Source organism: Ursus arctos, unplaced genomic scaffold, assembly GCF_023065955.2.
Source record: "Ursus arctos isolate Adak ecotype North America unplaced genomic scaffold, UrsArc2.0 scaffold_2, whole genome shotgun sequence".
Lineage (NCBI taxonomy): Eukaryota > Metazoa > Chordata > Mammalia > Carnivora > Ursidae > Ursus > Ursus arctos.
The window spans coordinates 67,513,856-67,540,504 of record NW_026622874.1 but is presented as its reverse complement, the minus strand read 5'-3'; the positions used below and the strand labels follow the sequence as shown (position 1 = coordinate 67,540,504).

At 61.2% G+C, this 26,649-nt stretch overlaps 1 protein-coding gene across 1 annotated transcript in view; it reads left to right on the top strand.

Annotated features, from left to right (window-relative positions):
* Positions 1 to 25,004, top strand: part of ABCA3 (ATP binding cassette subfamily A member 3) — a 37,542-nt gene extending 12,538 nt beyond the window's left edge. The window contains 27 exon segments of the mRNA XM_026484911.4: positions 386 to 645; positions 2,123 to 2,239; positions 2,465 to 2,585; positions 3,966 to 4,139; positions 5,208 to 5,389; positions 6,421 to 6,564; positions 7,072 to 7,201; positions 7,407 to 7,561; positions 7,842 to 7,997; positions 8,198 to 8,332; positions 8,334 to 8,409; positions 9,244 to 9,394; positions 10,617 to 10,715; positions 11,467 to 11,653; positions 12,364 to 12,667; positions 14,710 to 14,983; positions 17,526 to 17,730; positions 18,027 to 18,246; positions 18,537 to 18,695; positions 19,420 to 19,592; positions 20,117 to 20,245; positions 20,327 to 20,521; positions 22,152 to 22,339; positions 22,810 to 22,980; positions 23,230 to 23,420; positions 23,563 to 23,636; positions 24,095 to 25,004. Of these exon segments, the coding sequence (XP_026340696.2) occupies positions 386 to 645; positions 2,123 to 2,239; positions 2,465 to 2,585; positions 3,966 to 4,139; positions 5,208 to 5,389; positions 6,421 to 6,564; positions 7,072 to 7,201; positions 7,407 to 7,561; positions 7,842 to 7,997; positions 8,198 to 8,332; positions 8,334 to 8,409; positions 9,244 to 9,394; positions 10,617 to 10,715; positions 11,467 to 11,653; positions 12,364 to 12,667; positions 14,710 to 14,983; positions 17,526 to 17,730; positions 18,027 to 18,246; positions 18,537 to 18,695; positions 19,420 to 19,592; positions 20,117 to 20,245; positions 20,327 to 20,521; positions 22,152 to 22,339; positions 22,810 to 22,980; positions 23,230 to 23,420; positions 23,563 to 23,636; positions 24,095 to 24,226 (4,502 nt within the window). The 3' untranslated portion in view covers positions 24,227 to 25,004.
* The last annotated feature ends 1,645 nt before the right edge of the window (positions 25,005 to 26,649 follow it).

The window sequence follows — 26,649 nt, the reverse complement described above, 5'->3', positions numbered from 1 at the left end:
TTCGGTCTGTGACGCCTGCCTCCCTTCGAGGCGCTAGCTTGGGTGGATGGAAGTAAGGCTGCTACTCAGCGGGCCTCAAGATAGCAGGATTACTGTTCATCATCCTGGGGCCGACGTGGTCACTGATGTCCTCCAAAGTGGACGAGGGAGGCGGGAGAGAGGGTCAGACAGATGCTGCCTGGCTGGCCTTGGGGGTGCGGGAAGGGGCCGTGAGTCAGAGATGAGGATGGCCCCTACAAACTAGAAGTCCGGGGCCCCCATGGGGCATTAGGTGGTGGTGTTCCGTGGCCCTGTCCACCAGGGAGACCCCGGTACAGCTCAGGGCACACGGCTCCGTGAGCGAGCAGACCGCTTGACGTGGCTTTTCCCGTTGCTCCGCGCTCAGGGTACATCCGTGAAGGCTTCCTGGCCGTGCAGCACGCGGTGGACAGGGCCATCATGCAGTACCACGCCAACGCCTCCGCGCGCCAGCTGTTTGAGAAGCTCACGGTGATCGCGAAGAGGTTCCCTTACCCGCCGTTTATTTCGGATCCCTTCCTGGTCGCCATCCAGTACCAGCTCCCCCTCCTGCTCATGCTGAGCTTCACCTACAGCTCGCTCACCATCATCCGGGCCGTCGTGCAGGAGAAGGAGAGGAAGCTGAAGGTAGCCACACTCTGTGTGGCTTCCCACTGTCTGCGGGTCGGGGGTGGGCGCGGTGCCACGGTGGGGGGGGGGTGCCACACCCCAGGTGCTGAGCCATAGGTGCAGCGGGCGTGGGGTGAACACCCACCATGGCACCAGCGATCTCCAGCTTCTATGAAATCAAGCCCGGTGCATCCAGGTCTTTAAAACCCTGACAAAGCACCACATGTTGGTGAGACGTTGGAAAGACCACGGTTTGGATGTGCTGGGTCAGGCAGGATACAGCACTGAAACTAATTTCAGCGGTTCCTGTTAACTTTTTCTGTGGCCGCTATAAAGTTCTAAATTATGTACCACTCACATCCAGTATCTGCTGAACAGAGCCACCCTAGAGAGGCCACGCATTTCAGTTCATGGCTGTGCAGAAGGCCGGTTCGCTCTGCACGGGTCAAGCACAGCCGTAGGTCTGCACTGCCAGGCACAGTGGGACGAGGGTTAAGGAGTATGGAAGGTGTCCTTGTCTTAATGAAGTACACCTGCACGAGAGCGTCACCCATAAATTCATGCCGACGACACTGCTGAAATCATCCAGACTTTATTTGAAGCTCTTCCTTTGGCAGCGCCTGTGACACTTAGCGTATTCTCAGAGGCACCACCTGTGTGATCATGGGGGCTTGTAAGCTGCTGCAAGAAGGGGGCCAGGAGAGGGGACGGGCTGTTGTCTGCGTGGGCGCCAGACGTGACGGTGGTGCAGTGGTGTGATGTGGATGGGGGGCCAGGAGAGGGGACGGGGTGCTGTCTGTGTGCACGCTGGACGTGACAGAGGTGCAGTGGTGTGATGTGGGGGCCGGGAGAGGGGACGGGGTGCTGTCTGCGTGGGCTCCAGACGTGACGGCCGTGCAATGGTGTGACGTGGACGGGGGGCCAGGAGAGGGGACGGGCTGTTGTCTGCGTGGGCTCCAGACGTGATGGCAGTGCAGTGGTGTGACGTGGATGGGGGGGCCGGGAGAGGGGACGGGGTGCTGTCTGTGTGCACGCTGGACGTGACAGAGGTGCAGTGGGGTGATGTGGGGGCCGGGAGAGGAGATGGGGTGCTGTCTGTGTGGGTGCTGGACGTGTTGGTGGTGCAGTGGGGTGACGTGGACAGGGTTGGCAGCAGATGTAAAATGGCTCAGAAGCAAAGGTTTATGCCCACTGGTTCGTGGATAAAACCAACGTGGCGGAATGTTGAATGATCGTTGAATCTAAGTGGAGGGTGGGAAGCACGCAGTGTGAGGGGCAAGGTGGGCTGATCCAGCAGGGAGCGGGGCGGGCATCGTGGGGGGGCCGTACCTAAGATGGGAGAGAGAGAGGAGGAGGACGAGGGATGATGGCACACGGAGACGAGGTGAGCGTGTGTCCTGGCCTTTGGGCTGTCGTTCCCTGCCGGCTGAGGGCGACGGCGCGTCCGCGGGGACGCACAGGCTCATACAAGCACGTGCATGGGCTCTCTCCCCAGGAGTACATGCGCATGATGGGGCTCAGCAGCTGGCTGCATTGGAGCGCCTGGTTCCTCCTGTTCTTCCTCTTCCTGCTCGTGGCCGTCTCCTTCGTGACCCTGCTCTTCTGCGTCAAGGTGAGTGTGGCCTCGCGGAGAGCGTGGCGGTCGCGTGGATGGGAGAGCCAGGGGCGCCGCAGCACCCGGGCAGCCCCAGCCTCGCCTCAGGGCTTTCAGGGCGAGTCGGCCCTTCTCCCGCCCTCACCAGTTTCCTTTGAGGCCGGCAACGGTTAAGGTCTCCCTGGTTTTGTCCCCACCTCCCCCGCCACGGCCGTGTGACCCACGGGACGCCCCGCGGCACAGGTGAAGAAGGACGTGGCGGTGCTCACTCACAGCGACCCCTCGCTGGTGCTGGTCTTCCTGCTATGCTTCGCCATCTCCTCCATCTCCTTCAGCTTCATGGTCAGCACCTTCTTCAGCAAAGGTGAGCGTCCTGCCCCCAGGACCGCGGGCGCCTCGGCGGCCCCCGTCTCTGGAAACCTGGCGCCTTCCTTTGGGGGAGTCGAAGCTGGAGGGGGCTGTGCTCTGCTCTGCTCACTCTCAGGGGGGTGCCTGAGTCGTTCTTTCCCGAAGCTCTGCAGGGGCTGCTCCATGTCTTCCACTGCGTGTGCAGAGCGGTCCCAGCCTTGCTCTCCCACCTGCATAGTGTCCTAGCCTCCCCGCGGGTGGGCCTGTCCCTGCCCATGGGCGCGTCCCCGTGGTGGGTTTGTCCCCACGGGTGGGCATGTCCCCACGGACAGAGGTGTCCCTGTGGCACTTTGATACTGTGGCCACAGGTGTGCCCCCCACCAGTGGAGGTATGGTGTTTCTTTTTTTACTGCTGCTGTGGTCTGAGGACTCATGTCTTTCATTTCCACGCAATCTCACTCACGTTCACCAGAGTCCATGCTCGGCGGTCGCGGTCCCTGTCTTCCACTAGACCTCCGCTGGAGCCTCTCGCTTTGTCCTGTGTCTTCATTCTTTTTCTGTTGCTGCAAAACACACCTAACAGTTGGCCACCGTCGCCATTCTTGAGCGCACAGTCAAGTGTCAGGAAGCACGTCCACACGATGGTGTGACCGTCCCCACCACCCACCCCAGAACTCTTCCATCTTCCCAAACTGAGGCTCTGCCCCCCAAACACCGACTCGCCGTCCCTCCCCAACCCTGACACCCGCCGTCCACTTTCCGTCTCTGTGGCTGTGGCCACACTAAGTAGCTCGCATGAGTGGAATCACACTGTACGTGTCCCTTGGTGGCTGGCTTCTCTTGCTGAGCCTACTTTCTTGGGGGCTCATCCCCGTCAGTGAGCGGATGTCGTAAAGCTGCGCAATACTCTGCTGTGTGGACGGGCTCATTCTGCCCACCCACCCGTCCACACGCACGTGGGGTGCTTCCACACTTCAGCGCCTTGAGTCATGCTGCTTTGAGCGCGAGCGTGCAGCACCTCCTGAGACCCTCCAGTTCGGGGGCGGGGGGCGTGCCCAGAAGTGGAATCGCCAGGTCGTGTGCTGATCCCATGGTGTTGGGGAGGAGTTGCCGGGCTGTCTCCCACAGCCACGCCACCACGTTATGTTCCCGCCCAGAGCGCATGGCGGCCCCACAACCTCACCAGCGCTCATCTAGTTCTGCTTTGGGGGTATTTGGATGGTAGCCATCCTGGTGGGTGTGAGGCATATACCCTGAGAAGAGGAGAGGCCACAGGCCGAGCCTGGGGTCCCCCGGCCCCCGGGCCCGCATCCCCATGCGATGGCCGACACCAAGAGGGGTGGGCAGCCCAGGCTCTCCCCTGCATTCAGCACCCGTGTCTTCTCTCCATCCGTAGCCAACATGGCGGCTGCCATAGGGGGCTTCCTCTACTTCTTCACCTACATCCCGTACTTCTTCGTTGCTCCCCGATACAACCGGATGACTCTCAGCCAGAAGCTGCTCTCCTGTCTCCTGTCCAACGTTGCCATGGCAATGGGAGCCCAGCTCATAGGAAAATTTGAAGCGAAAGGTGAGTCTCTTCCTTCTGACGAGCAGCCCTTGCCAACTGAGTTACTAAGAGAGTGTGCTCAGGGCCTGAGGGAGAAACAAGTCACAGGCCAGAACTGTTTTCATGATTTTCGTGAAAGTTCCTCATTTTGTAAACATCACAGGGGTCAAATAAAACACGTTATTGGGCACATGGGCCACCTGCTCGGTTTCAAGGGTGCGGTCAAGCCTGCTTCTCTGAAGGGTGGAGAGGCCCCAGTTTAATCCTAAACGCCCACCTGCTGGGTGGTGTGCTCCCGGGAGGACCTTGGAGAGGCAGATGGGGCTGTCACAGCTAAGAGGAGGCAGGAGGGTGAGCGTGAGCTTCTGGTGCCCGTGACAGAAGCCGCGGGGGACGGACCTGCCCGTCTGTGGACACTGGGCCTGTGCTGCCAGGGCTCTCTGTCTCGGGCTGTGTGGTCTCGTGGTCTCGTGTCTCATAGTCCTGGCTGTTGTGGTTTCCTAGCGTGGGTCTGTGGGAGGAGGGAGGCCATGGATCATCTGTGTGGCCTTCTCTTTCATTAGAGCTGTTTTCTCCCGTGGTAGGGTCTTCTTGCACTTTGGCCTTTGAACATCTGTGTTTCTGTGTTTAACAGTGTGATAAATGTAGACTTTTTCAATGCACTGCCCCCTCCAGGGCTCAAATACTTTCTTAAAAGCCGTTCACCAAGAAGAGGCTAACTGCAGGGCAGCTCTTGGTCTTCAAAGTTCTACGCTGATTTTACTTAAAACAAAAAAACTTCTAGTTGCTTGAAAGTGACCAAAGCCAGAGCACAGCCACTGGGAGCCAATAGAGGGTAGCTGGCCACGCGGAGGCCATAGGCACCATTTGGACTGCGGTGTTTCAAACCAGATGGAAGGCAAGACCTGTGGAGCTTGATACATGTCTCGAGTGCTCCTATTTTTTGGAAAGATTTGTACTAAACATACACTATTCGTGTGGGCCTCCCCTGAATCGTAGATCTGTACCTGTGTATTTGTGCGTGTGCATACGTGTACCGTGTACATAGACACATGAGGATGAGCACGGAGGTCGTGCTGTGTCTTCCAGGTGTGGGCGTCCAGTGGCGAGACCTCCTGAGTCCTGTCAACGTGGACGACGACTTCTCCTTCGGGCAAGTGCTGGGCATGCTGCTGCTGGACTCCGTCCTCTATGGCCTGGTGACCTGGTACGTGGAGGCCGTGCTCCCAGGGCAGTTTGGCGTGCCCCAGCCCTGGTACTTCTTCATCAGGGTGAGTTCTGACGGCCCTGTGCCACACTCTGGCCACTTCCGTGGGGGTAGAGGTGCCTTCTGCCCACGCCCCGGACCCCTCCAGTCCCTGCTACGTGACCCTGTCCCGTGTGTGGTCAGTGAGCCGTGTGTCCCCAAGGCCCGGAGACCCTCCGCTGGCCAAGATGAGCCCTGCACTCCAGGGTCTGCGAGAAGGGGCTCACGCTGCCGTCACAGGACCTGCACACCCCACCCCCGGCCTCCTCTCAAACAAATACCCTTGTGGCTTTTCTGCCTATAAAGTTGTACAGCCTCTCGTAAAAATGATCCCAGCAGGGGCGCCTGGGTGGCGCAGTCGTTGGGCGTCTGCCTTTGCCTCAGGGCGTGATCCCAGGATCCTGGGATCGGGCCCCGCATCGGGCTTCTCCGCTGGGAGCCTGCTCCTCTCGCACTTCCCTTGCTTGTGTTCCCTCTCTCGCTGGCTGTCTCTCTCTCTGTCAAATAAATAAAATAAAATCTTAAAAAAAAAAAAATGATCCCAGCACAATCCCATTACCAGAGATGAACTGGGCTGACCCTGTGGTGTGTAGCCATTCGGATTGTTTTTCTATGCACGTGCATATCACGTACATATGCTTGTGTTTATGGAAAGGGGACAGTGCTGTAAAGATGCCTGAAACTTGTTTGTTTTTTAACCTAACTTAGCGATCTTAAATATAAGCATGTGGATCTGTTTATAAATATACTTTTAGATTTTTACCTATACGCATTTGTAAGTTTTGTTTTACTTTGTTGGATTATGTTGTCTGCACTCTGGGTAAGCCTGCCAGGGACTGTGTGCCCAGGCGGCAGGTCAGGAAAGAGGGTCCGAGCCTTTCCAGGGAGAGGAGGGAGGAGCCACATGCCCTTGGGCCATTTCGTGGCCTCAGGCCACGCCGAGCTGAGGGCCTCGTGCTGTGTATTCAGCGTGTCGGGGAACATGTCGCTGTTCATCACACACAAAATGAACCAGCACGGGCCAGCTACCCAAGACCCATCTGATTTCCACCCTAGCCCTCGTACTGGTGCGGGCACCCGCGGACGGGCTTAGGAAAAGAGGAGGAAGATGATGACCCAGAGAAAGCGCTCAGAACGGAGTACTTTGAGGCTGAGCCGGAGGACCTGGTGGCCGGGATCAAGATCAAGCATGTGACCAAGGTGCCACACCCCGTGGGCTGGGTGGGGATGGGGACCTCCCCTGCCACAGGGCGTGACACCTGCCACCTTCCCCAGGGCTCTCTCCAAGCCAGTGACTATCCCCCAGGCCTTGTTGCCCCCCGGGACCCCCTTGGCTGTTCTCTGACCAGCTTTCTGGACACTGACCACTCCCCAGGCTCCATCCCCAGGTCCCCAGGGACTCAGGCTTGAGTCAGCAACACACACCACCTGGACTAAACCTCCCGTTAGCTTTGCAGCAAACGCTTACTGTGCTCACTGCACGGGGGACGGATGTCAGGGACCTGCCCCGAGGCGTGGGGGTGGGGGAGGAGGAGCCGAGAGCGGTGGGGAGTGGCATGGCCTCCAGTCAGCCTCTGCCCGAGATTTCCCACCTCTGCACTGACTGGCGATACTGGACATGGGCTCCTGAGACCCTCTGGGTGGGCATTCCGGAGGGCAGTTGGGCGCGGGGCTTGGAGTCCAGGGTGCCCTCTGTCTTTGCTGCAGGTGTTCAGAGTGGGGAACAAGGGCAAGGCGGCCGTCAGAGACTTGAACCTAAACCTGTATGAGGGGCAGATCACGGTGCTGCTAGGCCACAACGGCGCGGGGAAGACCACCACCCTCTCCATGCTCACGGGTGAGGGGCCGCGGCCTCTGCTCTGGCAGCCCTGCTGCAGGCCTGCTCACCCACCGAGGCGGGAGCAGGCTCGCTGGCAACCTCACAGCCAGGGTGCTCAGTAGAATGAAGCAAAGCCGCGTGAACGTGACCCGGGCTGCTCTCGTGCCGAGCAGTGGAGTGTCCATGCTGAACTCATATCTCCGGGTCTTCTGCTTGGCCCTAGGTCTCTTTCCCCCAACCAGTGGACGGGCATATATCAACGGGTATGAGATTTCACAAGACATGGTTCAGATCCGCAAGAGCCTGGGCCTGTGCCCTCAGCACGATGTGCTGTTCGACAACCTGACCGTAGCAGAGCACTTGTATTTCTACGCACAGGTGAGCCGGCGGCTCGGCGGCTGAGCGGACTCAGGTCACATGGTGGTTCCATGGCCTGCGTGCTTGCAACCCAGGGCATGAGCCCTCAGCCTCCCAGCAAACAGAACCCACTCTGAGCAGTCTTCGCACATCTGCAGTGGGAGGCAGGGAGGGACGTCAGGGCACCAGGTGCAGCTCACAGAGGGAAAGGGATGACACCGAGGACAGGCTCCTCGTGGACTGGACGGGCCAGCCTCCCAGCAGGAGCCCCTACCGGACCTCTCTGTCCCCACTGTTGCAGCTGAAGGGCTTGTCCCGCCAGAAGTGCCCAGAGGAAGTCCAGCGGATGCTGCACGTCCTCAGTCTGGAGGACAAGCAGGACTCCCTGAGCCGGTTCCTGAGCGGGGGCATGAAGCGTAAGCTCTCCATCGGCATCGCCCTCATAGCGGGCTCCAAGGTAGGCGGGTGGGAGGCCCCGGGGCGGGGCAGGGTGCACGCGGCACGAGCTGGCTGTGGCCCTGGACGCCTGCAGAGCAGCCTGGCCGGGGCAGGCGGCCACATCTGCACAAACCTGGAGGCTCACGGGGCCTCCCGCACAGCCAGCCTGGGCCCGCAACATGGCTTTGCCACCCCCAGCGGCCGCCACTCTGCCTGCAGGTGCTGATGCTGGACGAGCCCACCTCGGGCATGGACGCCATCTCCAGGAGGGCCATCTGGGACCTCCTGCAGCAGCACAAGAGTGACCGCACCGTGCTGCTGACCACACACTTCATGGACGAGGCTGACCTGCTGGGGGGACCGCGTGGCCATCATGGCCAAGGGGGAGCTGCAGTGCTGCGGGTCCTCGCTGTTCCTCAAGCAGAAGTATGGTGAGCGGCCCCGGCGGGCCTGCCTCCCTTCCCCACAGGGCCCTGTCCCTGGCCTGGGGGCAGTTCGCTTCCCTGAGGGCCCCTGAGGCCAGGAGAGGGGCCACGACAGGAGGAGGGAGCGAGGAGCAGACAGTCTCCAGCTGGTTAGGATGACGTCCAGCTGTGCCCAGGGAACAGAAGAGCAGCCAAGCACCAGCTGAGGCCACAGAGACCAGTGGTGTCCTTGGAGAGACCACGCTCGATAGCACAGACATTCTTAAGCCAGCGGCCTGTGGCACAGTCCAGGGCCGGTGGGTAGTGCGTGGTTTGCCACGTGAGCATGGCTTCCTTTCTCGACGGCAGCTCACAGTCCCACACAGTCTACCGTGGCAGGTCCACCCAGATCCTGCCCACAGGGGAGAGCAAAGACAGAAGCCGAGCTCCCCTCCTCAGACACCCTGGGAGTTGCACACCTCGTTCCTACAGCTTCCCCCTCAGGCTAGAGGGAGGCTGGAGAGAAGGCGGCGGCGTCCCCAGGGCTCCCTTATGGAGAGAGCAGGGAGCACAGGTCTCGGAGACAGTTCCTGCCACAGCCTCTGAGACTTGGAGTCTGGAGTCCAGAGCCCTGCTTGGGCCTCACGTCCTTACCCTTGCAGCAACCCCCTCCCCAAGTCCGCCAGCATCTCTGCCCAGCTGGGGGCTGGAAAGCCAGGCCCTCAGGACAGTGGGCGCCCAGGGGCTCCAGGGTGCATTCCCCCCACTCTCTGGACACTTCTCCACAAGCCTGCCTTCACCGGGGGCCCGGGGAGACAGCTGCGTGGGAGACGGCATCACGTGGGGCTCCTCGGTGTCCAGGTGCGGGCTACCACATGACGCTGGTGAAGGAACCTCACTGCGACCCCGAGGCCATCTCCCGGCTGGTGCAGCACCACGTTCCCAGTGCCACGCTGGAGAGCAGAGCTGGCGCAGAGCTGTCCTTCATCCTCCCCAAGGAGAGCACGCACAGGTGCGCATCCCGGGGCGGCACAGGCATGGGCCGGAGCAGGGGTACCGTGGGCCTCAGGGGCTCCAGGCTTAGAGTCCGCCCTCCTTGTCCCTGTCAGGCTCGGCCCACGGGGGCCTGTGACGGCACAGGGTGAACCAGCTTGCTGGGCCCGGCAGGCAGGCCTCCCAGTGCCATGGAGCCTGCGACCTTCCTATACCCGGAGGAGAGTGTGTGCCGCCCCCAACCCCGGGTCAGGCGTGCACGGCCACCGCTCCGAGTTCCTGTGTCAGGCTCGGAGCCCTGCAGACCCCTGGTGCAGGGGTGACAACCAGACTCTCCGTTCACATTCAGAAACTGCGGGGTGTAATTCTGGAAAGTACATTTCATCTTGCTACGAGCCCAGCTGACTGGTGTGGGTTTCATAAATTCACAGGGTTCCTGGACCCGGTCACGCTGTGACTTCATCAGCCTCTGTGCTGTGACCACACACTCATGTTCCCCCAAAATATGCTAGTGAATATTCTAGAAAACTCTTTGTCTGAACCTCCAGTGACACCTCCCCCCACCGGACAGAGTCCCAGTAGCAGGGTAAATGGTACCAAATCCTCTCCTAGAAAGGAGGTGTGCTGACTTCCCCGTCAGCGGGGTGGGAGAGGGTCTGTTTGACCCCATGGCTGCCAGCGTCCAGTAAGCTTTTTTGGAACATCTGTGTTGTGTTTTTCCGCTCCTGCCAGCGGGAGGCGGAGCGTGGCCGCTGCGCTTGGCTTCCAGGCACTGCTCCCTCCAGACTGTGTGCGTCCCTGCCCCTCACTGGCGTGTCCATCGGAGGGCTTTATGTTCAACGTCAGCCATTTTTGCTGCGGTTTTTTTCCAGTTGGTTGTTCACTAATTTTGTGGGATTTTGTTTCCCACGCAGATACTTTAAGTGTAAGGAGTCGTACCTTTTCCCTTGTGATGTTTCCCTGGGAAGCGCTACCCCACAGTCAGATGAACATTCACCAGGTCCTTTGGGTTTGTTTTGTGCTTTCATGTGGACAAATATACGGAAAGCCCCACAGGCCCAAGTACTCACGGCAGGAGGTCCCGTGGGGATAGAAAAGGGGGACACTGAGCCCGACCTCAGGGTTTTCTTGCAGTGGCTTTGCAAGGATGAGGTCCCTTTGCTCCCCCAGACCTGACCGGAGAAACCACCTGCCTCGAAAGTCACTGAGACACAGCTCTTCACTCGGGGTCTCGTTTCCAGGTTTGAAAGTCTGTTCACTAAGCTGGAGAAGCAGCAGAAGGAGCTGGGGATCGCCAGCTTCGGGGCCTCGGTCACCACCATGGAGGAGGTCTTTCTCCGGTCAGTAGACACGCATTTCCAACAGTCTGGGCGCGGATCCCGGGGTAATGCCTGGGCCCCACATCCCTGCGGCATTCACCGGGGAGAGGGCAGCTGAGCTCGGGTCCCTGGTAACTTCCGCCCCTCCCTCATGGGGAGTGTGCAGGTGTCCCGGGGGCCCCTTCCTGGAGCAGGCGTCTGTCCATGATGAAGGGGGAGTTGGACAGGCAGACCGCCGGAACTGTGGGCACGGGGCAGGAGCAAGCAGGACGACAAATGTGTTTACCAAACATTTCTGGAGTGCTAAGTGGCAGAGTGCTAAGAACTAAATGTACAAAAGGAAGTGTGAGGTAAATGTCTGTCCTTGAGGATCCCAGGTCCTAGAGGAGGCGACAGAGCAGGGAGTGTGCACGGTGTGCGAGAATCAGGTGGCTCACAGGCGTCAGGGTGGCTCAGGGCAGCCCGCGGCCCAGCACGTGGGGGCTTGCCGGCCTCACTGCCTGCACTCCCCACACACGCCCGGCCCTGGCTGTAAATGCTGGCTTTGGCCCATCTCCCAGAGGGTGTGGGGTCCTTGCGGGCAGGGCCCTTGTCTGGTTGTCTGTCTGTGCTGGACTCTGCTTGGCTGTGGTGCCCGGCATCTGGGACATCTGTTGATGAGCGAGTGAGGAAATGAACCGCCAACCAGCAAAGCCAATGGTGTACTCCTCCTGCCACCTGGGCTCAGCCCACAAGGAGCCGAGCGTGACGGGCTTCTCGTGTCTCGGCACAGGGTCGGCAAGCTGGTGGACACCAGCATGGACATCCAGGCTATCCAGCTCCCTGCCCTACAGTACCAGCACGAGAGGCGGGCGAGCGACTGGGCTGTGGACAGCCACCTGTGCGGGGCCATGGACCCAACCAACGGCGTGGGCTCCCTGATCGAGGATGAGTGCACCCCCGCCAAGCTCAACACTGGGGTGAGCACGGAGGGCTGGGGGACCCCCAAACCCCACGTGTGAGAGTCCATGGGGGCAGACGAGGGCTTGTGGAGGCTCTGCTCGCTGGGAAGAGAGCAGATTGGAGGTCACGCAGTCATGGCAAGGAGAAGGAGAGCCCGGAGCATTTTAATCGACAGTTGTCATTTCCTTTGGTTGTCAGTGGGCCACTCACGAATGAGCAAAGTTTGCAGGTGATGTTCACGGTGCTCCATGTACCGAGGACTAGCCGTGGGCCTCGTGCTGGCTCAGTGAGGTAGACAGCAGCATCGGTTGTATTTTACAGACAGAACACGGGGCCTGGGCTCAGGGGCACGGCTGGCGTGTGGCCGAGCAGGTCTCCGACCTGGCACCCACGCTGGGAGGACAGCAAAGGGCAGCCCTCTGCTCCCGTGTGAGCGTCCACCGGGGTCAGGGGAAGGGCAGAGGCCGTAGCTCCCCTGTGGGACCTCAGCTGGTCCCCCAGTGCCGGCCTGGCCTCCGTGGCAGTGAGACCGCCCACCCCCCACCAAGGCCGTGTCCTGTTACTGAAGGAGCTTTGCAAGAAGCTCTGGGGCCTTGGGGCCCACATGTCAGCCCGAGGCCTCAGACTTGTGTTTAGACCGTGCCTGCTGCTGCTGCTGGGCGGGGGTCCCACGCTGGGCCTGTGTGGCAGCCCTGGCAGCCATGTCAGCTCGTCTCCTCTGCCACAGCTCGCCCTCCACTGCCAGCAGTTCTCGGCCATGTTCCTGAAGAAAGCCGTGTACAGCTTGCGCGAGTGGAAGATGGTGGTGGCCCAGGTCCTGGTCCCACTGACGTGTGTCACCCTGGCGCTCCTGGCCGTCAACTACTCCTCTGAGACCTTCGACGACCCCAAGCTGGAGCTGACCCTGGGCGCATACGGCAGAACCGTCGTGCCCTTCGCCGTTCCCGGGGCCTCCCGGCTGGATCAGCAGCTGTCGGAGCATCTGAAAGACATGCTGCAGGCTGAGGGCCAGGAGCCGCGCGAGGTGCTGGGTAAGGGGCGGCCGCGGGGCTCGGACCGAGTCATCCCAGCCCGGCTTCTCAGCCCGGGCACCGTGGGCATTCGGGGCGATTCCTTCCTTGCGGTCTTGGGCACTGGGGGGTGTTGAGAAGCATCCTGGCCTTCCTCCCCGCCCCCCTCCCTGGTCATGACATCCAGAAATTCCTCCAGACGTTGCCCCTGGGGGAGAAGGCGGCTGGCCTGAGTCAGAGCAAGGCACGGAGCAGCTCTAGGGCTAGGTTTTGCCCAGGTGGCCGTGTACCAAGGTTTTCTGTGTCGGGGCTATTATAGGTGAAATGTGAAACCTCCGTGGCCCTTTCTCTGTTTGGCGGGCTGGTCACAACGTGCACTGAGGGGACTTGGTGTTTTCTTTCTTCACGTCGAGCCCCAACTATCCGCGTCCCTGGTGGTGGCAGTCGCACACTGCCCTGGGCTGAGACCAGGCCTCGCTCTAGGGTTAACCAGGTCGTATGGGAAGGCTGGCTCGGTTCACTGCTCCCCTCCCGCAACCTGGCCGGTACACTGGGTGCCCAGCAGATCTTGGCAGGGATCAGGTGCTCATTTAGGAGAACACTGAATGCCCCCGGCACCGGCCAGCCCTGCAGTGGACGCTGCTGCCGGGCAGGAGCGCGTGCAGCCCCACCCACCACCCGGCTTAGCTGAGACCACGGTGGGTGCTCTTGTCAGTTCTGTGCACCCCCAGCTTTGTTTGCTGGCTGTCACCCAGCCTGGCCCCAAGAATTTGGGGCTCTCATGGCATATGGTGGCTCTGTGCCATTCGGGACATAGTCTCAGATGCCCCTGGCCTGAGTCCTTCCAGAAGGCCAAAGTGTCTGTTCCCTCATCAAGCGTGCGAGTCTGCGGTTTTGACCACCTCGCTGGTGATCTCGTTATGCTGTATTCTTTTCTTTGTGTAATGACATCTGAAGCAGGCCTGGGTGGAGCCTTTGTAACTCTTGACATTAGGGCTCACGGACATGTCCCTGTCCCCTCACTGACCCTGGGTCCCTCAGATCAGGTGTCCTCGTTGGCCCCATTTACAGCTGAGTGAGAGGCAGGGCCGGGCAGCGAGGGCGTGAGCAGGTGTTTGCGACGCCAGACCGCGCAGTCAGCAGCGAGCATAGGGCCGACCCCGGCCACCTCATCAGAACCCTTCTCCCCACACGTCCGCCACGGAGCGAAGTGAGAGCCAGCAGGACTGCCCAGAACCCGAAAGCCTGGAGGGTCCAAGACCTGAAGTGGGAGTTGGTTGGAGTTCTTCCAGGGGATGAGGGAATGTTCCTCCTCCCTGCGGCCCCCTCCCCTAGGCCACTCTTTTTTTTTAAGATTTTATTAGCTTATTTGAGAGAGAAAGAAAGGGAGAGCATGTGCACACAGGGGGAGGGGGAGCGAGAGAAGCAGACTCAGTGAGCAGGGAGCCTGACTCGGGGCTCGATCCCAGGACCCTGAGAGCAGGACCTGAGCGAAAGGCAGACGCTTAACCAACTGAGCCACCCAGGTGTCCCAGGCCACTCTTTTTAAAAACCATCTTATTTTTTTCTGACTATGAAAGGATACTTACTCATTCTATAAAAACTGGAACAGCAGAAAAACAGCCAGAGATCCTGTCCAATCGTGCCCCCCACCCCACAAGGGCAGCCCTTCCCTCTCCCGGCCACCCCTCCCTGCACCTGCCACCCGCCCAGCACCCATCAGCTGGGATAGGTCTGCCTTTTAGAGCCTCACCTTCTCCTGAGCAGCCCCCTCCCTGCCACACGGACCCTGGTCCACGGCTGTTCCCTTTAGCTCCAAAGAGGAGCTTGCTCTGCCCACGTGGCCTCCTGTGGCTGCGGGGTGCCTGCTACCCAAGGCCGCAGCCTCAGGCCCTGCTCCTCCCATGAAATGGCTCCTCGGCCTGTGGACTCTGTCCATGCAAGGAGAAGGTGGCGTGTCCTTCCCGTGGTTCCTCCAGGCCTTCAGAGCTCCTCAGAGCGGGCGCCTCGGGCACGCGCCCTGGGGCTGTCCTTCACCACTGACCCTGCCATTGTCCCCGCAGGTGATCTGGAGGAGTTCCTGATTTTCAGGGCCTCTGTAGAGGGAGGTGGCTTTAACGAGCGGTGCTTGGTGGCCGTGTCCTTCAGAGACGTCGGTGAGCGGACGGTGGTCACTGCCCTGTTCAACAACCAGGCGTACCACTCCCCAGCCACTGCGCTGGCCGTTGTGGACAACCTTCTGTTCAAGCAGCTGTGTGGCCCCCAGGCCTCCATCGTGGTCTCCAACTACCCCCAGCCCCGGAGCGCCCTGCAGGCCGCCAAGGACCAGTTCAACGAGTATGTGTGCCACCCCCGCCCCCTGCCCTTTTGCCAGGGCCCCACCCCTGCCCGTCAGGACCTCTCACCAGGACCGACCCCCGGGGCACTGCCAGGGGCCACCAAGGGCCATGCAGGCAGAGACGGCATAGCGTCTGCCTTCAGGAAGCTTCTGGATTCTGGCCGGGGAACCCCTGCCCCCCATCTTCCTCAGCCTTCCTTACTCACCCTTTCCTTGGGTAGCACATAAGCTGGTGAGACCCTGTCCCACATCTCCGAGGGGAGACTCCTGAGGATTTGGAGGGCAGCTGTGCCCTCTTCCCAAATCTGTACCCAGCTCCTGCTGACCACTGTCCCCAGAATGCAGAACACAGCGAGGTCAGGTGCTGCTGCCCGAGGCGGCCTCGAGTCAGGAAGCCCCATGGGCATCTCTGTTCTCAGGCCTTGTCCTGCCCTTGTGCGTGGGTCCCCCAAACCCTGGGACCATCCAGAGGAAGCCCGAGAAAATCAGTTAATTTCAGAGCCATCACCCCACACAGGGCAATTAATTAATGGGGGGGGCAGTTTCATCTCTATTCCCCCCCCCCCCATGCTGGACTGCACTCTGGGCCCTATGAGGTCTTTCCACCCCACGACCTCCTGTGTCTACCCCGAAAGCAGAGACACGGTGGCAGCTCTCTGCCCCTCCAGGAGCAGATGAGCACACCAGAGGGTCAGGGACCACGCTGTTCCGGGGAAGGGCCTCTGCTCTGACTGGGCCCCCGTCAGACCTGGCGGGGCAGGGGCTGTGCCGGGGACATGGAGAAGGGGCAGCTCCCTCCTGGTGGGCTCAGCGTGGCGGACGGGGCAGTGGGACTCCTTGTTTTGTGTTCGCAGTGTGAGCAGATAGAACTCTGCACCTGTGTGTAACGGACAGTCGAATGGTCGTTAGCACGTTTGGAGTGTGGGGCCATCGGCACACTTGCTATCAGTGACGCGCGGGGTTCCGTTAGTTCCAGGTGTGTGGTGAACCATCACCACGCGGACTGTAGTCAGCATCCCTGGTCACACAACCTTCCAGAGTCTTTTCTCCCATAATGAGGAGCTTTAAGACCGTCTCTCTGAGCACCTTTCCAACACGCAACCCAGGATCCTTAACCTTAACCGTGGTCACGACGCCGTACGGGACATCCCCAGAATGCATTTATTTTATGACGGGAAAGCTGTACCTGTTGACCCCTCACCTGCTTTGCCCACCCCTGCCCCCCACCTCTGGCAACCACCAATCTGTTCCCTGGGTCTACGACTTCCATTCTTGTTTTGGGTTTTTTAGATTCCATACTTAAGGGAGATCATAAGGTCTCTGTCTTTCTCTGTCTGACATACTTAATTTAGCTCAGTGCCCTCAAGGGCCATCCACACAGTCACAAATGGCAGGATGTCCTTCTTTGTTGTGGCTAGAAAATATTCCCTCATGATCAGACTCCAGGTCCTCGATCCTGTCGACGGACGCTTGGTTGTTTCTGTCTCGGCCGTTGGAAACAATGCTGCCACGAACGTGTGGTGCCCACATCACTCCAGTCCTTCCTCAAAGTGGGATTGCTGGAGCATGCGAGGGCTCTGGCTTTAACTTTCTGTGGACCCTCCACGCTGTTCTCCGGAGTGGCGACCCCAGTGTGTGTTCCCACCACGAGGGCTGCCCTCTCTCCGCGTCCTCACCCACACATACTGGCCGTGAGATTGCTGTGAGCTGGTCTCGCTCTGTGGCTCTGATTTGCATTTCCCTGGTGGTTCGCGGTGCCCAGCACCTTCTCACATGCCTCTTGGACCACAGTGTCATTTTACTGAGCCATCCGTCCCGCTCCGCAGGAGCCCCGGGACACCACAGCCACTGCCCGCACCTCCGTCCCCTTCTCCAAGCGGCCTCCACGTTGTCCCGTCTTGGGGACGCGCCAGCTCGGGACATTTTCTACTGATGGAATCGTATAATAAGACGTCTTTTGTGACTGGCTTCTTTCACTTCCAAGGCCCATCCGAGCTGTAGTGTGTATCCGTCATTCCCTCTTCTCCGCTAGATTGCATCCAGGTGTTGAAGTGCCATTTTCGAGAGAGACAGGAAGTCTTTAAGCAGGAGAATAAGGCTACCCGTGCTGGTTTCTGGAAGGTGTTGCTGGCCACCAATTGTAGAATGTGGAATGCGCCCAATGCGGGAGATGAACCACTGCAGGGGCGTCTGGCCAGGGCAGAGCCAGCCACGCGGGGGGTTCTCAGGAGATGCGGGATAGGCGGACTGGCGGTGGCTCCATCACCTGCGTATCTGGGGGGGGGGGGGGCTGGGAGAGTGCCGCGCCATCACTGGGGACAGGAAGCCCAGAGGAGGAGCTGTCCTGGGGGTATGGGATTTTCCCGGCTCTGAGACACCCCGCACACACACAGATCTGGCGTTCTGCCTTAACTCCCGTTGGCGGCTGGACCGCTCCACCGCATCCTTTGAATGGCGACCAAGGACCTGATGAAGGTCCCCTGCTGCCCGGACTCGCTACACTCAGTCCCTGTTCTGCCTTGTCCCCCCAACCCCCTGCAGGGGCCGGAAGGGATTCGACATCGCCCTCAACTTGCTGTTTGCCATGGCGTTCCTGGCCAGCACGTTCTCCATCCTGGCGGTCAGCGAGAGGGCCGTCCAGGCCAAGCACGTCCAGTTTGTGAGCGGGGTCCGCGTGGCTACTTTCTGGCTGTCCGCACTGCTATGGGACCTCCTGTCCTTCCTCGTCCCCAGTCTGCTGCTGCTGGTGAGGGCTGCCTGGTTCTGGGACCCCCCCTGCACGTCACGGGGGCTTGTCGTGGGGCCCTGCACTGACCGCAGCCAGCCTGGGGTACAGGCTGGCAGCTCAGCCCCAGTTCTGGGAGGACGGCTGGGAACGCCCCTCATCTGCATCTACACCCCCAGCCTCCGCCCCATGTGGCGGGCGGGGCCCCGGAGCGGCATGCCCCGTGCGGCTCCAGGCTCAGAGGAGAGAAGGGGCAGGTCATCAGGGCAGTCCTGGGGAGACCGGCCCCCAAGCCACCTGCCCCTGTGCCCCCGCAGGCGGTGTTCAAAGCCTTTGACGTGCATGCCTTCACGCGAGACGGCCACATGGCGGACGCCCTGCTGCTGCTCATGCTGTACGGCTGGGCCATCATCCCCCTCATGTACCTGATGAACTTCCTCTTCTCGGGAGCAGCCACTGCCTACACGCGGCTGACCATATTCAACATCCTGTCGGGCATAGCCACCTTCCTCATGGTCACCATCATGCGCATCCCAGGTGGGGGCCTGCAGCCCACCCCCACCCGGGCGCGGAGCCACTCTGCCCTGAACCCGGGCGGCACCGATGCGGGTACCGGCCCAGGCCCCTCTGCCCATCATGGCCCTGCTGGGCCCGTGGCACTTCGGCCTCGCAGTGTCAGCGGCTGGAGGGGGCGAGGGGCATCCTGGAAGTGCTGTCCCTGGAGGGCCTGGCGCCCCACGTGGGGTAACACCTGGCTGGGCGCCTGGCCCACACGCAGCACCCTCGTGTGTCCCCCAGCACCCACTGGTCTGTGTCCCTCCCCACAGCGGTGAAGTTAGAAGAGCTTTCCCGGACCCTGGACCACGTGTTCCTGGTGCTTCCCAACCATTGCCTGGGGATGGCGGTCAGCAGCTTCCATGAGAACTTCGAGATGAGGCAGTACTGCACCTCCTCCGAGGTCGCGGCCCACTACTGCAGGAAATACAGTGAGTGTCCCGCGGCTGCCCCTCCCACGTGGCCCTCTCTCGGGACCCTCATTCCCCTCCCGCCGCTGGGCGCCAGCAACCCGGCTGCCTGGCGGGCCCCCTGTGTCCCTCCGCCCACCAGGCTTCTCTGTATCTCAAACCTCCCTCTGCCTTTCTCTCGCAAGGATGTCTGTGGTCGGATTCAGGGCCCGTCCTAAATCCAGGATCTTACCTTGAGACCCTTAACTCATTCCATCTGCGAAGACCCTTTTCTAAGTGGGGTTGCTCAAGGGTTCTGGGGGTTAGGACGTGTCGTGTCATTCTGGGGCCGCCTTTCAGCCCACCCCACGCCCTTCCTGTGCCAGAACGGTCTTCAGCGGTGGCCAGCTGTCACCACTGTGACCACGGGGGTGGGCTGGGGGGGTCACATTTTCACGTCTCAGTGCAGCCCCCGAGTGGGGAAAGAGCGTGCGAGTGAGCAAGCAAGGGTGTGACTCAGTCACTTGTCACAGGCACCCCTTGCAAAGTAAAACTGCCCCCAGACGTAGGCAGCTCTGGGGCTTCCCTGAGGCCCTGGCAAGCACAGGGCGGGCCTCAGAAGACAAGTGGACCCTCTGCCCTCACAGCCTCCGTCGGGGGCCGGTGTGTGGGTTCCTGCGGGCCTAGAGAGGGCCTCGGGATGGGACGCAGAGCGGGAGGGCGCACACGGGGCGGGGGCGCGGTGCTCACTCCCTCGCCCACACAGACATCCGGTACCAGCAGAACTTCTATGCGTGGAGCACCCCCGGGGTCGGCAGGTTCGTGACCTCCATGGCGGCCTCTGGATTTGCCTACCTCAGTCTGCTGCTCCTCATCGAGACCGACACGCTGTGGAGGCTGAAGACCTGCATCTGTGCCTTCCGGAGGAAGCGGGCGCTGGTGAGTGGCTCCCGGCGCCCCCCACACCGCCTCCCTCTGGCCCGGGCAGGGCGCTCGTGGGAGGGGCTGCGGTGCTCACCAGCCCCCTAGCTCTCCAGTCCCGGACCCTGGGGCCCCCACTGGCTCCGCCTTGGCAGAGGCTGTCGGGCCGGCCGCCCTCGTGTTTGTCACCTACGTCCCGTCCCACAAACAGCCTGGGGAGGAGGCCACGCTGGACGGACACGGGAGCCCAGGGTGGTGGCTGCTCTGACCTGTGAGGACCGCTCTGACAAGGAGCTTCTGCCGGCCAGCCTCCCACGCCCTTGGCCGAGTTTCTCGGCTTTCTCGGTGCATCCTGCACCGTCCTTGCTCTTTGGCCATCGGCATCTCCTCCGTGCTCATGTCAGCCCTTAAGTCCACAAGCTGTCCTTGTGAAAGCCCCGAGTCAGCACACCAGCGGTCTCAGAGACCCTCGCCCTTTGTGCTATGGAGAAGGACCCCCTGAGCTGGAGCTCACCCGTGTGGTCTTTTTCTGGAACAATTAGACAGAAGTATACGCACGGTCGTCAGCACCTCCGGAGGACCAGGACGTGGTGGATGAAAGGAGCCGGGTCCTGGCCCCCAGCACAGACTCCTTACTGGACACACCTTTGGTTATCAAGGAGCTCTCCAAGGTAAGGCGGGTCTCCCCACACTGGCCCTGGGCACCCCCTCCCCTTGGCTGCCTCCAGGCCCCAACTCCCAGTGCCCCGCAGGTGTACGAGCAGCGGACACCCCTGCTTGCCGTGGACAAGATCTCCCTCGCGGTCCAGAAAGGGGAGTGTTTCGGCTTGCTGGGTTTCAACGGAGCCGGGAAAACCACGACTTTCAAAATGCTGACGGGGGAGGAGACCATCACGTCCGGGGATGCCTTTGTCGGGGGTTATAGCATCAGCTCTGAAATCGGGAAGGTAGGTGCAGCCACAGAGGCGGGACAAGGGGGCACCTTGGAGGTAGGGATGGGGCTCGTTTCTGGCTCACGGTGCGCGGAAAGTAGGATGAGGCAGTGACCAGGGGTCAGAGTGAAGCGACAGGGAAGAGAGAGAGGACAGGAAGACAAGAGGCCCCTAGGCCCGAAGGGCTCCGGCCACAGTCTCTCTGCGAAGCCTCCTCTCTGGACCCGGAGCCGTGGTGCTCACAGCCCTGTGCCGCGTGCCCACCGGTTAACCATCACGGTGCCTGCGGCCGCTCAGACCAGGCATCCGCCGAGAACCAAAGCTGGATAAAACGTCCATGACAAAGCACACTGTTAGTAAGGACATACAGCCTGCTGCGCGGTGACGAACCCCGGCCAAAATCCGTGAGCCCCGAGAGGCAGGGCAGGGTCCATCTCTGCAGAGGGCACGCACTGCTCCTGGCCCCCTGGGTGTGGGTTTCAGGACCTCGTTGAGTGAAGGGGAGAAACCGAGGCCCAGGGCCCCCATGGTAGGGTGTGATAGGAGACCCAGGTAAGGATGAGCCGGGCTGCCATCCCACTCCCTGCACCCCTGGGGATTGGGTGGGGGGTCCTCTGTGTGCCGAGGGGAGGAGCAGAGCCTGGGCCTGAGCCTGGGGGCGACCATGTGTCCCAACTGGCAGCGGGGGCTTCTAGTCCGCCATGCCCACAGAGCACAGCCCACACCGTCTGGAGGAAGGCCTTCCTCCGAGGCCCCCAAGAAGCCCCCAAACAGTGTTCGAAGGGCTATAAACAGGGCACGCACACTGAGAAACAAAGGAGACACGGCCCCATGTCAACCCGCAGATGCAGGGCCTCGCGGGAGAAACAAGCCCACCGCTTTACATTTGCTACCGCCAGGCCCAGATTCTGAAACACCTGCGTTGACCATGTTGAGAGAAACAAACAAGATTCGACATGCAGGCAGGAAAAAGAAAACCATAAGCACGTGTTAGAAGCTGCAGAGGGAGGGGACTCGTCTGTGCCTCCAGTCTGAGGGCCAGGGGGAGGGAGAACACGGGGACAGGTACTGAGTGACGGGGCAGAGTGTTCCCCTGCAGGCTGAAGCCTAGGAGCCCCCCGGAGGGGAAGGAGAGAGAAAACCCTGTCTGGAATCCACAGACCGACCCCAGGCTCGCAGGCCCCTCGACTGCAGCTGCAGTAGCCGGGGAGACCATGCGGCCCTGCGGGGGCCTGGCTCCACCAGGCCCCAGAGGCACAGCCTGCAAACCCTTTCATCAGCGGGAGAAGAGGGGAAGGGCATACGCGCCCCACGCCTATATAACGTCTAATGGGTGCACAGGTGGTGACACATCCGCAGACGATGTCACAGCAATGGTGGCCTCGTGCCGTCAGTGCCTTCTACTCCCGCGCCCCCCGCACTCCCGTGGCCGTGTTGGCTCCGGCCCATCTCTCATGCCTCGGGGGAGGGCGGGATGTGTGCCTGGGGCGTCCCCGAGCTGGCCAGGGCCCTCCGGTGTCCCTGACGAAGTGCAGCGTGGTGGCCGCCGGGGCCTGTCCACTGCCGGGCCGCCCCGCACGGATCTGCTGGGAGAAACCTGCAGGAGCCCCCTCTGACCCGCTGCACCCCTTGCCCCCACCTCCAGGTGCGGCAGCGGATTGGCTACTGCCCCCAGTTTGACGCCCTGCTGGACCACATGACGGGCCGGGAGACGCTGGTCATGTATGCTCGGCTTCGAGGCATCCCCGAGCGTCACATCGGCGCCTGTGTGGAGAACACGCTCCGGGGCCTGCTTCTGGAGCCTCATGCCAACAAGCTGGTCAGGACCTACAGGTGTGGCCGCACGCCGGCCCCCTCCCCCCAATGCCGCAGTGACTCCTGTGTCCCGGGATAGAGTCGGAATCTCCCTTACCATAAAGCTGGGGAGAGCCGAACGGGTCACGGCCAGAGCTCCCACCCATTGTTCCAGAATTGGATGGGGATTTGGGGGCATGACCCAGGCAGCGCAGGGTGAAGGGGCTGCCCTGCCAGTTCCCGCCACCAGGAAGCACGGCCAGGGCAGGAGGATGTCAGTCCCCAGTCAGCACAGACAGACGGTGTTACCGTCCTCTGTGTGGGTGTGGACTGACCCCCCTCGGCACAGCTTTCCTTGGGGCCCCCAAAACTACAAGGTGGGCTTTCCAGGCATGCTCCCCTCATTTCTGTTCACCGGGGTGCTCTGCGATTGCTGCGCCCAGTCCGATGCTGGGACACAGGGAGCCCGTGCTAATTATGAGCCTTGCCCCCCACACCCCTATTCCCAGTGGCGGCAACAAGCGGAAGCTGAGCACAGGCATCGCCCTGCTTGGAGAGCCCTCGGTCATCTTCCTGGATGAGCCATCCACGGGCATGGACCCCGTGGCCCGGCGCCTGCTCTGGGACACTGTGGCACGGGCCCGTGAGTCTGGCAAGGCCATCATCATCACCTCCCACAGGTAGAGCCAGGGTCTCTGGGGTCAGTGGAAGAGCCGGGACGAGGGCTGGGTGGGTGGGGCCGGGTGAGGCAGGTTCTTCTGTCCCTGAGCAGAGTCCCCAGCCTAGCCATGTAGGCCACCCTCTGAACATGGGACTCAGGAACAGTGTGATCTGGCCGTCGACACCGGCCCCTCTGCATGAGCCTCCGACACGGATGGCAGGCATCGGCATCCCCCGGCCCCGTGTCAGGCTTCTGCCCCTCTCCCCAGCATGGAGGAGTGCGAGGCCTTGTGCACCCGGCTGGCCATCATGGTGCAGGGTCAGTTCAAGTGCCTGGGCAGCCCACAGCACCTCAAGAGCAAGTTTGGCAGCGGCTACTCCCTGCGGGCCAAGGTCCGGAGCGACGGGCAGCAGGAGGCGCTGGAGGAGTTCAAGGTGTTTGTGAACCTGACCTTCCCAGGTGAGGGCCACTGCACAGAGGGCGTCTGTACCTCATTCCTGCCGAGTCCCCCGTCCCTGACCCTTGGGAGGAGGGCCGTGATTCCATGGTCTCAGGCCCTCCAGCCTGGCCTTCACGGGGACACGGTGTCCTCTTTGTGCAGGCAGCGTCCTGGAAGATGAGCACCAAGGGATGGTCCATTATCACCTGCCCGGGGATGACCTCAGCTGGGCCAAGGTGAGCGTGGGCCCTACCTGCCTAGCCGGGGCTGGGGCAGGCCCTCCCAGCCATCACTCCTTCTCTGGGTCTTCTAGGCTCCTTCCAAAGATGAGTCACGTCCAGTTTCTCCTCTAGCACTCATCCTAAAATCTGCTGGGTTCAGAGGTTCATTTGAGTCAGAAAAAAATGGGTGCAAAAAAGGAAACTAGCCCAGAGAGCGTGCCCAAGTTTGCACTCTGAGCTGGGAAGATTCAGGGGAAGCCTGGCCCCCGGGGCCTGCTCGTCCTGCACAGCCTCCCTCCCCCACCAGGGAGCACGGCTCACCCCTGCGGTGCCCCGGGGCCCCAGCTGGGGCAGGGGTAGGACCTCTGGGAGCCTTCCCCACCCCACCCCCCCACATGGCCAGAGGACTCCCAGACCAGCCAGGGCGCCCCCGCCCCTGGGCTTGTTAACAGCCACTTTTCTGCTCCCACAAGGTGTTTGGTGTTCTGGAGAAGGCCAAGGAGAAGTACGCCGTGGACGACTACTCTGTGAGCCAGATTTCGCTGGAGCAGGTCTTCCTGAGCTTTGCCCACCTGCAGCCACCCGCTGAGGATGAGGGGCCTTGAGGAGCCGGCAAGTGTGGGGCAAGTGGCCACACAGGCGGGCATCCTCTCCCTCCAAGTTCATCTTATCCTGCACCTTTCTTTCCAATCACTGTTTTCTATAATGGACGTGAGTATCAAGGCACAGTAGGGACCAGGGTGTTGGAGCCCTCACGCTGGGAATCAGCATGCGAACATCTGTGTCCGAGGCAGTCGCCAAAGCCCCTCTCTGGAACTCGGGACCTGGCAAGAGCAGCCCAGCAGCCTGTGCGGGCAAGCCTCGGGGTCTCTGGGCAGTGAACCACTCAGGAAGGGGCTGCAGCTGACCTGGGGGTCGTATTTCCTGAAGTGCTCACGAGGCAAGCACCGGTGGCACCCCCACATCTGCACACAGCACAGAGCCTCCCTGGGGGCGAAACGGGGAGCCAGCGGGACAGTGGGCAGCAGGGCTCACCGGGTTGCCCCGAACAGACAGAACGTCGCCTGTGGCCGTCCACGAGGGAGGTGCTAGCTGTGGCTCGGCTCTCGGCTTCCAGGGGGGGTCTGGGAGTCACTGCTCCACGGAGTGTCCACTCGATGCCGGGCAGGGCTGACCCTGCGCCCAGCGCCATCACACCAGCGTCTTCCAGGGTTGGTGGGCGCGGGGAGAGAAGGCAGTCCTTCATGCCCAAGACTGGCTTCTGGAGAAGCCCCCAGTGGGAGGCCAGTTGGGGACCACTGTGGGACCGAGGGACCATCTATGGAGGACACACCTGACACGTGGTGACTCTGTCCAGAAAATAAAGTCCGGGAGGGAACATGACGGCGTCTGTATGGAGTGACTTCCAGCGCTCAGTGCCAGGAGGCGAAACAGCCGACCAGCAGATGCCAGAGCGGGTTAGACAGGCCCCCGCAGGTCCGCCATCCCCACCAGGAGGCAGGAGCGCAGGGTCAGGGCAGGAGGTGCAGACCCGGCAGGGCAGGAGGCCCCCGACACCAGGGCCACTCAGGGGCTTTAGGCAGAAGATCCCTCTCCTGTTCTTCTGCATCAGCTCCCATTTTATTTGTATGCTCTTATTTCTGACAGGCTTTTTAAAAGATTTTTAAATGTGCTTGAGAGTGAGAGTGAGTGAGTGTGCACACACAGGGAGAGGGACGAGCAGGCCTGGGGTCATGACCTGAGCCGAAGGCAGACGTGTAACCGACCAAGCCGCCCAGGCGCCCCATTTCTCACGGTTTCCTTGATTTCCACGATTTGAATCTCTATATTCTCTTAGGATTCATAGTTTTAGAGAAGACGGGTTCCATCACCTTGTTTCCTCCAGGACAGCCTCACAAGTGCATTTTCATCAGCCTCTCCGAGCTTAGGAGCACTGCGCAGTCTCCAGTGGGTTCCTGTTCCCTTTAGCATCCCTTACACCCTCATCACCTAGTTCCACATTACACAACATAAACGCGGGGGTGGTTGTGGTCCTAAACGTGCCCCACGGCAAGCATTGTCTGCGAGGCACCTGTGCCCCTGTGGGGTTGGCCGGCAGCGGGAGGAGGGCAGAGCCAGTGGTCCAACTGCTCTACATCCCCTGCTTGGTCTCAAGCCTGTGTGTTAGAGATTAGAAATGTGGCTTTTTTCCTTTGAGGGTGCACGAAAAGGCATTCAGCACGGAAGGAACAGCATATGCGGGGCACACCCACGTTGAAATCAGATTGCACCAGTCCAGAGAGAGGTGGTTCATCTGACGGGGGGAGAGGGCTGTGGAGACAGGCAGGATGAACGTGGCCGTGGTCCCCATCAGACCCTTCTTGGGAAGACCCCCGGTGGCTGGGGAGAGGGCAGGGCTGAGCTGACACTGTGGGGACCAGAGGGGCCGGAGTGCCGCAGTCGGGGAGAGCCCACCAGGCCCAGGGTGTCTGTGGGAGGAGCGTGAAGCTGGGGCAACTGCAGGCGGGCAGAAGGGACCCCAGGAGCAGCAGGAAGGGGCAGCCCCAGGCCATCTGCAAGGATGCAGGGCACCCAGCTCAGAGCTGAGAATCCCTGAGGAGCCAGCAGTGGGGCCTGAACCCCCTCCTCCCCGAGCCTAGCTGGTTTGGTTTACAGAGACAGCTCCGGGCCCAGGGGAGATGGGGAGGGAGCCATGCACCCCACAGGAGAGCTGACCTGCTTCATCCCCCAGCCCCAGCCCACTCTCCTCTAGACTTTGGGGCCCAGAGGGTCCCCAGAGATATTGGACCAAACAGCTGCTGTGTCTGCTGGACTCCCGCCCCACCCCTACAGCAGTCAGCAGACCCCAAAGCCAAGGTCATGCCTTCCCTGCCCCCTGTGGCCTTGGGGCTGACACCCACACAAGGACTGAGTAGGTCTGTGGAAAATCCGGCCCCATCTAATGGCGTGTTTCAACCAAAACACACACAGTGGACTTGGGGACAGTCCCTCAGCAAGACAGCCTGACCAGGGAGGCAGGGGCAGACCC